This window comes from Thermobia domestica, chromosome 2, assembly GCF_964235325.1.
Source record: "Thermobia domestica chromosome 2, izTheDome1.hap1.1, whole genome shotgun sequence".
NCBI classification, from domain to species: domain Eukaryota; kingdom Metazoa; phylum Arthropoda; class Insecta; order Zygentoma; family Lepismatidae; genus Thermobia; species Thermobia domestica.
Window position 1 is genome coordinate 133,586,189 of NC_137455.1, and position 12,475 is coordinate 133,598,663.

At 35.9% G+C, this 12,475-nt stretch overlaps 1 protein-coding gene across 1 annotated transcript in view; it reads left to right on the forward strand.

The window, feature by feature from the left end:
* Positions 1-12,475, forward strand: part of LOC145679180 (uncharacterized) — a 146,329-nt gene that overhangs the window by 15,638 nt on the left and 118,216 nt on the right. The window contains exon 3 of the mRNA XM_081749771.1: positions 8,218-8,400. Within this exon, the coding sequence (XP_081605897.1) occupies positions 8,218-8,400 (183 nt within the window). The remainder of the gene's footprint in view (positions 1-8,217; positions 8,401-12,475) is intronic.

Genomic DNA, 12,475 nt, shown 5'->3' on the forward strand with positions numbered 1-12,475 from the left:
TTGAGTTGTTTTTTTTTTTTTAATATACTCCTGCTATCAGAAGGATTACAATTAATAAGGCACAGCTTTTGGATTCGATGCGTACTTAACAACAACAAAACTAAGATGTAGAATGCAACGTTTTGTATTTTTCACTTGCTTAGACCCTAAATTATTAACTTGAAGTTTACGTAATTTAAAAATATGTCTCTTGTATGTACATATACAAATAGAAACACCTCCCAACTGACCTAACTGTTCTATCTTAACAAGGACACTAATTGCTAATATCATTTATCCTTACGATCATTCTCTTAAATACATTTGAGAAAACTACTCTTATAGCACTTATACAAGGTCTATCCAGAACTTTAGTGCTTGTAAGGAAAGATAATAGTTCGGAATTTAACTGTGTAACGCACATTAGCAAATAAAAAAATTCTAAACAAAAATGCAGTTGCACAGAATAGAATATTAGCTTCAGGTCCTTTAATTCAGGATAATTGTTCAGAATAGGAATCTAGCTCAGCTAAATCGGGGAGAATAATTTTTAGTATTATTATTTTAAAAAATGTCGTGAATTTATATCACATCAAAAAGTAAATAATTACTCATCTAAAGTTCAAAACGTCAAATACAAATGTGCTAACTAAGGTTTATATATTGATTAATTATATAATAAGAAAAGAAGGTAATTCTTACTGTATGATTTATATATGGTCAAATAGAGTTGAATACAAAATCTAAGCAAGTGACTTTTCGATACAACTGATAGGAATTGAATTACAACAATCTTCAAAATAGATACAAAAATATTAACCTTATATATATATATATATATATATATATATATATATATATATATATATATATTTAACGAACTTACCAATTTACTGTATAAATTGAATAATAGGAGATCTTCCAAAATTCAATAACGAAATACACCACCTTAAGTAACCGATTATCACATGTTGATCACAATCAAAATGGTCACTAGTAATGAAACTTACTTCGAAATCCTTTTTCTTACTCAGACACACTTCACGATAAGAAGATATATATATTAACTTCATACTAGGATTTGCTCTATATAACAATTCTGGTAATAACTTCACGATTAATTATACTTAGAATTCTCAAACATTGTAAAGACATTTTCTCCGCCGATTTTTACTTCACTTATTAGGTGATGTTGCACCTTAGCAATTCCGAACTATTATATTTAGCCCAACCCGGAGCTATTCAAACGTAGAACGAGTAGTTCCAAAAATGACCGTTGGGGCTGACAATCAAGCATACGGAGAACCATACTAAGCTTCCTCTAGACAGTAGCTGAAAGCACTACAGGGTAGGAAACTAAACCAAATTATCCGGACTCTCGAGAGACCTTTCGTTTTTTTTTTTTTTTTTTTAACTACGGAATAGAGATTTAGATCTCTAACCGTTACAGAGTCCAGATTAGTTACAGAGGAGTTACTGGGCGAATAATGGAATGCAAAGTGTGGAATGTCGTCGGACTTCAATTCTACATCTAAGCTGAGATGGTGGTGATTCGGAGAAAGGGTGTAATGATAGAGTGTAAAAAGGAGCGCTAATGGTGTATGGAGAGTATGGGCACGAAGTGTAAAGTCGATGTGTGCTGTCATTGTATTGATGAGGAGTGGGTGGCGATTATCAAGATGAGTGGTGAAGTACCTAAGACGGAGAGACTCAAGATGAAAAAGAATATGTGAAATGGTGACATGTCGATAAAGTTCATATTGTCGGACTGGCTAGTTTGATTCTGTAGGTAATGCGGAGTGCATGTCATTCCAATATCTTCAGTCGTCCTTTCAAAACATTCTTGCACCATAAAACAAATTACGAGTAATTTTAAAATATTTTGCAGTTTAGCTACGTTATTTGGACTATATTTAGTAATTTATTTAAGTTGTCAACACTGCTTAAAATAATGTAACTGCGACTTGTTATAATTAAAACCACCAAAAACTGTTGTATTTTTATAGAAGCAAAGTAAAGCAAAAATCATTATAAAATTTTATCACAAATACGTCATTTTAAGCAGTGTAACAATCACTACTCATTTACTTGGTATCTCTGAAACAGTTTGAAATAACAATTGTTGTAAATGGTATTATGATCATTTAAGTCTTTTGGAAGCATCTACATGATGAGACGTGATATGTCAGCGCGTTTTCGAAGTAAAGTCTGTAGAAAAAGAACTTTTCTATTTATTGTAAGTTTGTTCCTTCATTCATTCGAAATACATTATACCATAATCATAGTATTTGACGCTAAGATACAATTGTTGCGCATTGCACCGCCCATGCTATTTGAGTTCTTCAAAATGTTGATGACAGTGATACTGCATTGTCCTTTGTCACACTGAATAATGTATGCGGTACTGTGGTTTTATTTAATATCGAAATTAGAAATATATAATACCTTACGTAGTGCAATTTGAGAAAATATAATACAAATTTATGTAGCGTTGGCAACATTGCTTGTTTATCTAGTTGTATTGAAGAGTATCTAGAAGAATTTCCCCTTCAATATTTTACATGACATGGTACAAAATTATACACTAGGTGAAATATCCAAATTATAGTATCTATATATACACTAGCTGAAATACCGATTCTTTGCACGGGTCAGATAAATTATCTATGTAAACAAACAGAACAACGGAAGAAAAAGTTATAGGCCATTTTCTACTACTGTTACACCCCCTGAGACTCCCTGGTTCCCAGCCGACGGGGGCTGTATTTGAAAGTCAACGCCTGTGGGAGTATCACCATTCACCTTAGCGACCGCCAAAACTATAAATTTGACACTGATTTCGGTCATTTTGGATTATTTTTACATTTCTCAGTGTTATCCCGGTGACCCCCGGCCCGAAGCCGAATGGGATGAATTTGGAAGTTAATGCGATCTGAGTTTCACTATTAACCTCAGCGACCGACAAAACTGAATTCGACACTAATATCAGTCAATACTACTTTTACATGTCCCGGTAAACGCTCCCTTAGACTCCTTGGGTTCCCAGCCGATGGGGGCTGTATTTGGAACTCAACGCTTGTGGGAGTATCACCATTGATCTCAGCGACCTCGAAAACTATGAATTCGACACTAATATCGGTCATTCTACTACTTTACATATATCGGTAACCACCCAGCAAGTGCACCTAACAACACAAGATTTGCTAGGCATGTGCCATTTAGGTGTCCCAGCATTTTTTTAGGTACCCGACACTTGGCACATATGATATTCATGTGCTAAGTATGTACACTCATGTCCAAAATGATTGTCGCATATCTATAACTGCTTTTATGTAAGAATATAATTTGATAATGATTTTGCAGGGTACTTTTAACTCTGATACTATGTGTATAATCGGGAAGGGTATATTTGTGGTAAATTTCATAGGAACAGAATTATAAATACGAAAATTAGAACGAGTGAAACAAAATGTTGCTAAATGGACAAGAAGGTTTTATTTTCGTTTTATTGTTCTTATTTACTGCTCTTTTCGCATGAAATTTGCCAACCACGTGTCTTTCCCGATTATACACATACTAACATTATAAGAAATACCGGTCGAATTCGTTATCAAATTGTATTCCTGCAACAACATATTTATAGACTTGCGATAATAATTTTGGACATGAGTGTACTTCAGCTACTTCAAGTTTTAGGTACTTGTTACATCTAATTGATATTTGCAACTATATACCACAAAGGTAGCATTTATATACCTTGCTCAGTTTCGCACTCTAACAGTCATTTGTTTCTATGTCGTCACTTGGGACATATCTGTCATTTTCTAGGTACGTCCTTTAGGTACATAGTGTTTCAGATACCCCAACAGCACAATATGTGCTAGGCATGCGCCATTTAGGTGTTCTAAAATAATCTCCTACATTTGATGGATTTGTTACTTCTTTTTCTAAGCGATTATGTACTAGAAGCAACAAACGCATCAACTTTATTAGATGGTAACTGTCGCCTATCATCTGAAAGTGAGTATGTAAGAACCATGAAATAAAGTAAATAGACACTCGTCATTTTGTTCGGGGGCGCGGTGGCTCAGTGGTAGAGCGTTCACCTCTGGTGCTTGGGGTCCCGGGTTCGATCCCAGCCCCCGCCAAGTGAACTTTGTGGTGGACAAACAAAGTCGTGGGTTTTCTAGGGGTTCTCCCGTTTCCTCCCACTTTCTTCATTCCACCACTTCACTCATCTCTCATTATCACCGTCTCCTTTAGCCTAATCGGCATAACCGTGGGACGTAAAACTCAAAGATTTCGTTTCATTTCATTTCGTCATTTTGTTATAAAATTACATGGCGAGCAGATTTTATCTGATCCCGAACGCTTATCGTCGAATATACGCGGTTAAATGAGTACTTTGATTAGCCAAATTCAAAAGACCTCAACAACTTATCCCTCTACAAATGACGCTCTCTCCATCACTTCCGTGGCGAAGTCATAAGAGCACGCGATTAGTAATCCAAAGGTTGGTGGTTCGCCCCACAGGCGGGTTCATTTTTTTTTACTTGTTTAAAGTGTTTTTTAGACTCTTCTTTATGTAAACACATTACGCATCTAGGCGATTTAACATATTTTGGGGAGAAATTTTGTCGTTCATTGACTCTAACGTCATGGGAAACATATCTAGAACATAGGGATGTTCCCCAGGTACTCCCATGCGCAAAAAAAATTGCGCATATACTGTAACTCACGATTTTTCGCAATTATTTCATTTTCCACACGTTTATGGGTAAAATTTAGTTCTTAGTAAGTGGAGATAATAGAAAGCAATCCATCTAAGGAGATATTTCCAAAAAATATAATAAAATAATAAAAAATATAAGCAAAAAACAAAATTATGTTTGGTTTTGTGTATACTGGCAATAATGTTTTCGAGGGAATTTTTGGAGTAGCACAGTACGATTGCAGAGGGAATAACAAAATTGGTAGGAGAAGAGCTGAACCAAGGAACTGGAAATTGGAGTAAAATATTGCATTTATTGGCTTAAATCTAGGGTGTAAATTGTCTGCCAAATATAAATTAGCTTCTGTAAGGAAGATGTTGTACGGAAATATATAAACAAAGAGAAAAACTGTTGTCTTAAGTTTGGAAGTGACATGCTCTATAGCCATGAGCATTTATTTCTAAAGAAAAAGATAGGCAACAAAAGAAAATCTGTGTGGTCAAGTGGGTAGAGTGATGTACTAGTAATTCTTATACTGTTTTGACACCAGATCGAATCCCATCCGGTCCTGTTCAATTTTTTTCTTTACAAAACATTGTAGAAAGTGTATAATTTTTATGTTAATAAAACTGAAACAATACAATTAGGAAATAACTTTTTGTTTCCTCTGATGACGTATTTATTTAGAATTAGTGTACTATTAGTAATACCGATTGCTTTCAGTTTATGGTGTTATATAGCTTCTTTTATCATCCTCTTTTCTTGAAAAAAAATTGTCTCCAATAAAGTATGAAAAATATATATAGTCAGAAACAGACATCTTTGTATCAAACGTGATTTATCGTGATGAAATAAACAAGTTTCCCGTTACTAAAAAAGAAAACTATAGAAAATCATTGAATTTGGTCTTAAGGTTTTTATTATGCTATATATATTCTTTATAAGACTATACTTTATAAGGCAAGATGAGCGATCATACCCTCAAATTTAGCTAGTGAGTGAAAGATGTTTTCGGCACAAATATTTTACAGGTTTAGGTGCATGAAACACCAATACGCCATGGTCTTGATCTTCGTTTATTTCACATTATTATCCGACATATCATAGCAGGTAAAAAGCAGCATCAATCGGCAAGAAGAACTGCAAGTTGTGGTCTTAGTCTGTTTTTGATGCTCCGGACTAAATCGCCTAGCATGCTCGTCTATACCTTGACTCATACGTCTATGATTCAGTGCAGGTACATATCCAATTTTTCTTTTCGGAGGGGACCCGACACGAATCCTCGTAAGCACGTAATTCTAATGTTTCAAAAATATCAATAATAATAATAATAATAATAATAATAATAATAATAATAATAATAATGCAACAGTTCTGTATTTCTCTTAAACGTTTCTTACTTGTCATTTATGAACCGGTCAAACTCAATTCTAACTCACACGAAATCAAAAAATATTTTCTAGAGACATGTAAAGAAAACTGTCTGCTACGTATATCACATAACAAAAATAGCAAATGGCAATGAGTGTATCGTTCTAATACAGTAATGTTATAAACAGATCGGAAACGAAATTGTAATCCCATTTAAAAGTGTTCTTTAATTCCACCTGGTATCAATGGCATTACGGTATATTCTTACAAGTAACACTTCCCAAGTGTAACACTCCAATTTTGATAAAATTTGACAGGCAGATACTACACATAAAATAAACGAATACATGTTTTTTATTTTCTGCGGAAAAACTGTTTTACGGGGGCAAAAGCACTCACCCAAAATTTTGAAAGTTGACGCCCGAAAGACAAACACAAGTGGACCAAAGTGTACGAAATTGTGCACAGATATGGCAGACATAAAATGAAGAAATACGTGTTTTGTATTCTCCTGGAAAAAACGGTTAGGTGGGACGCAGACTGTAATCGGGTCAAGACTTCACTTAAGAACTAGCGTGTGCTCTACCCAAATATCCATGTATCAGTATCCTGTGGTACTTCTGCAACAGTTTTTATAGAAGTAGTTGGTGAGTACTTCAAATTATATACAATAAGAAAAACTCCCTCTATGAAAATTGTTGAGTGAGTACCGCAGTTGAAAGGAGCTTCCCAACTCTAAATTGGATTTTGAATCCACGCAAATCTTTGTTTAAGAAAGAAAATCTTGAAACTCACTTGCAACTTGCTTTTAACAGGGGAAAGAAACACTGACACCAACAGCAATAGCGAGGGTGAATAAGGTTGAACACTAGAAAACAAAACAAATGTTTTCAAATCTCTGTATATTCTACTTGCGTTGACACTTTAAGTGCAATCTGTTTGAATTCTGAAATATGGTGTATTGATGTAAATTTTAGTAAACAAATATTAAGTTTCATAGATATTTTTAATACTTATGTAATAAAACAAGTAAAATAAAACATATTTAGTAGAAACGGGTAAAATGAAGTATAATTCAAGAGTAACATACTAAGGCATAATGTAGGACAAAACATAATAATGCATAATGTAAGGAAAAATAAAACACAATATACAGCTGTATAAAGCATAAAGTTGGTTGTCCTATTTAAAGAAATAAAAAAGACGTATTCCCATATTTTAGGACTCTAATAGTATAATAGCATAAGTTATATTGCTATGTTAAAATATAAGAATACGTCAGGATAAAGTACATTGGGAGACAACAGTGATTGACATATATTTCCTTGTCATACCAACCCTTTGTGAAGGACTTCTTTTCCCTTAAGGTTATTGTCAGAGTTCTATTTAAGCGTGCCCGTCTCCGTAAGATAATTCTCTGTAGTTCTGATAATTTAATTCACCTAAAAGTATAATACACACCATAGTACAGCTTTTCTTCAGTATTAATATTTGATGCTTTAACAATACAGTTTTAGTTTCGTAGTTTAATTTCAAACAGTGGTGCACGTAGTATTTCATCAAGAGGGGAGAAGTTCACGCATTCAAGCTATATATTTTCAGAACAAGTTTCACTTTTATGTATATATATACGTAGGTATATGTTAATATAGTAAAATGTTCGCTATAAAGTCTTTCTCAAGAGAGGGCTCAAGCCCAAAACCTCTCTTCCATTTGAAATATAGAGAGACAAATATTTTGGTGCTGTCGTATCGTAAGGCAATTAGGAAACAACTTATATGAAGGTTGCGAACGTCAGTCTAGAAAGTCTAAAGTAACAGCGATAACAATTGATATGCTGATAATATATCAACAAGAACTTTTGTCGTCATAATTCTTCATATGGTCTTTTTAACACATCCAGTTTGCCAGTCAGAGTAATCAAAATTATGAGCTATTGTTTTATACATGTAAACGCATCTTGTGATGTTTGTTCGTATAGACATTCTATTTTATATGTTTTGTTTACTTTCTCAATGTTTTTTAATTAACGGTAAATATTAAATTATAAACAAAATTGCTATCTTATTTTAGAATACTTATTCCATGTTTGAAACATTTGGTAGAATTGAATTGAGTTCATTTAATACTAACTAATCTGTTACTCCTGTAATAGGTCAGAGTTTAGAAGCAGCTGGCTATGCTGTGTGGAAAAAAGGAGAACCAAATAACCTGGGAGGAGCGGAGTTTTGTGGCTCAGTGAATAACCGTGGAAAATTGAATGATATATCTTGCACAACGCAAAAAGCATATTTTATATGTGAATATGAATACGCAGATAATCAGAAACCAGATAAAGGTAAATTAAAGCTTCGTGTATTACTTCTAATTTCCCAAGTAGAACTTGTAGAAAGTTATAGAAATCGAAAAGATTTTGTTTGCCAATAGCAAGAAGATTGCGAACAATAATGAAGCATACAGCATAATGAATGGATGGAGTGTGGCCGAGGGACAGTACATTAGTGTTAATGAGAGAAGTGGTAAGTTCAGCAGCAGTAAAAGGTAAGTTCTAATAATCATTGTTTTGTGGTGTAAACTGTGAGGGTCTAGAACGAGGTTTTCTGCTCGTTCGAAGTCAGTCGAATAATAAGCCGAGCTAGAAACCGCCAATTCATTGCCAATCCCCTTTAGTCGATGAGCCAGACTCCTAAAATTTGGTCAACGGTACCATCCGGGGGGGGGGGGGGCAAAGTCCCCCAATACCTTTTGAACAGATACGTGGTCCAGTATGTTAAAACTGTTTGGTTTAGTTTCATCCGGCACAGCTTTATGCCAAATATGACGTCATCAATATGACCGCTTATTGATTTCACCATACCAATTTTAAACGATTATAATTACACTATCGTTTAAGGTAGAAACTTAATTCTTGCTTTATTTTCTAGGACATACTTCAGGCCTACATTTTAACACCAAAACGTTCCTAATAGTTGCCGCTATTTTGAAAAATAGTACCTGAAAGTGGAGAAATATCATGGTTACATATTCAATCGCATCTTTTAATGGCGAATAACTATGAAACAGCTACATTTATACAAAAACACCATCAAATAAACAAGGTTGTGTATTTCAAGAGCTTTCGAACGACTCTTGAATCATAACTATATCTTTACAAATAACAGAAATAATCCATTTTATGCACTGCTAGATGTGGGTTTCTAATGATTTAAGTATCAGAAATATAACGTTGTCACCATATGGCTCTGACTTTTATAATACAATATGAATGAAACCTTCTGATATTGATTTCGGTAGAAATACGTAGTGTATAAATATGTACGTTGGTCGATGTAATACTTGTGTTGGCGCTAGTTTCTTAATAATTATTCGACGTTGTTCTGAGACTGTTCAATACACTGTAAAAAATGAGGTGTTGAAACAACACAAAATGACTACCACTTTAGCGTGTTACTTGTGTGTTAATTCAGCTCAAAGTTGTTTTTTTTTTTTTTTTTTTTTTTTGCTATCCGAAGGCTAGCTTCCTTGCGAGGGTTACACTCTCTATCCGGGGTAAGAAGGAGTGCAGAGACTGGGGAAGGAAGGATATTGGAGGTGGTCTATGGGAACTGAAGAGAATCGGAAAATATCATTTATTTTATTTTTAGATCATAATTTCAGTTTATGGTGTTCATTGCATTTTTTAAAATTTTATTGGGCATTATGAACCTTTTCATAATCATCAGGACCAAAAAAGAAAGAATGACAATGAAGTGCATATGACAGGACAACACAAGGATATGTTTGTTAGACGAATGCAGATTATCTTCTTGTCCAGGGGCTGCTCTGGACAGTAATATGGACAAGTGGAGCCCTGTTAGCACAATAGGTTACGGTGCAGCATGTGTAAGTGATATATGAAGTGGAAGGTGATCAGAAGAATAAGCTGAAGCGACAAAATGATCTGGATGGTCTGGTGGAATGGTTTTGGGATATAACGAGAAGAGTAGGGATAGAGGGCAAGTAGAAAATTTATATCCTAAATCATAGTGGCGGTCGGCATCTATAGTATCCAGAAGTAATGGATGACGTTGCTGAAATCGTCTTGTGATGAACTTTACTCGTAACTGTTCAAGGTGACGGAGAATGGTAGGAAAAGTGATGCGGTCATAAAGCTCCTGCGTCGGACTGGGAAGCTTGATCCTATAAGCCAGACGAAATGCGTGCCTTTCTAGAACTTGCAATTTCTGATAGAAAAAAGGTAGTGCAGCAATCCAAGCGGGATGACCATATGTTAGAACTAGGCGTAAGAATACCTTATACGTATTAAGGATTGTAGTAGGTTGCAATCCCCATGTGGTACCAACTAGACGTTTTAGTAAATTTAGCCGAGCATACGCTTTGCGAATGATTGCTTGAAGATGTGGCTGCCAAGTTAAGTGATGATCGATGATGATACCAAGCTAGGTAACCTGTTTAGTAGGTGATATTCGTGTCCCGTGAATCTCGAGATTGAGTAGATTTGGGTTTTTCTTAACCCGAGAACGTTTTCGAGGTGACATGAAGACGATAGCTTGAGTCTTAGTCGAGTTAATATGAAGGCGCCACTTAGTACACCATCGGAGAAAAGAGTCTATTGCTAGGCGGAGAGCAGAATTGATTTGTTGAATAGTTCTGGCCGTGCACAGAAAGGCAGTTTCATCTGCATATTCAAAAGTATGAACATTGGGAGGATTGGTTGGCAAATCAGCTACAAACAGAAGGTAGAGGAGAGGCGAGAGAGCGGAGCCTTGAGGTACACTAGAATGGATAAAGATCGGATGTGATGAGGAACTGTTGATGGTAACATAAGATAGGCGGTTAGAAAGAAAATGGAATACGAAACGGAGGTAGGAGAGTGCAAGCCTAAAACAGTGGTTTCAACATGAGGGCAAAATGCCACACTTTATCAAAAGCCTTCTCTAGGTCAAAAAGAATGAGGCATGAAGGCCGAGCAGTGTTATAATGATTCGTGATGAGGTTGAGAAGTCTGAGCAATTGATCATTGATGCTGAAGTTAGGTCTGAAACCAGCTTGGTGTACAGGCATGAGATTATATTGAGAAAGATAGTGATGTAGTGTGATGACAATGATGCTAAAGAATTTTGCTAAATACGGAGGTTAATTGTATTGGACGGTAAGAAGCAACAGAATCTGGAGGTTTGTTGGGCTTAAGAAACATAATAGTGGAAGGAGTCTTCCAGTCACAAGGGATGTAGCCGATCCGGAGAATAAAAGAGTATATATATGAAAGAAGCAGAAGGAGACAATAAGGAGCCTCTTTGATATGACGATAAGTTATGTGGTCGATACCAGCAGCTGTGTTGCGCTTGCGGTTTACGACTGTGGCGATATCAGATGTAGAATTTGGAGCTGTGAGAGGATTGTCGTCTAGAAGAATGTGTGCTGCATTGGGTTGTAGATATGCAGATGATAAGTTCAAGCGATCAGTAGAATATCTTTGAACAAAATCAGATGGGAACGGGGTGAAGGTAGTCTGCAGGTGGTCTGCAAAGGCGTTCGCTTTCTCTTCATCTTTGTGTAATGGTTGGCTATTAACTAACAGCGGATATGGTGTGCGAGTAAGCTTCCCAGTTAACATATGAAATCGCTTCCAATACTTAGTAGGGTGTGAAGTTTCAGCTAAGTTGTTACACGTCTTCACCCAGTTGCGAAGCTTATGTGCCTTGACGTAGTTACGCACAGTGCGCTGAAGTTGGCGATGATGACGAAGAGCTTCTAGGTTACCAGTGCGCTGATATTCGCGACATAATTCGCGAGAACGATGTATGAGAAGTAGGTAGTTTGGCGGTAAACGTGATTAGTACCTGGATATTTCAGTTGTGAGTATATGAAGGTCAGAAGCGTGATGAATGGATCAGTTTTGATTTGGTTAAAGTGATTTCAGAGACTCGTGCTTAGAGATCATCTTCGGTAGTAGGAGGCTCGATGGTAACCAAATCTTCAGCAAGTCATCACACATTGCTTGATCAAATCGTGGAACACGACGAGGTTCAGGGACAAAACGAAGAAAATGAGTCTGCGATTGATCGATATGAAGTTTGATGGGATGGGATCACTACCTATCGAATCGAGCACTTCAAGAGTGCAACGCTGCAAGAGATTGCCAGAAGAAATAACTACGTCAGGTGTGGTATTCGTAATGGGTCTAGTTGCTTTAGGTATATCAAAAACATGGCCGGTGGTATGACTAGTAATGAAGTCAAGGAAGCTTTGTTTCTGATTATCTGGACGGCTGTGAATATTGATGTCGGCCATTATGATACAATATTTAAAGTTATTGGAGATATAAAGAACGAATGAGCGTGGGATTGGGTGTCCAGGGCGTACATATATGGTAGCTATGGTAACGTAAAGGGAGTGGAAGTACAACGTAG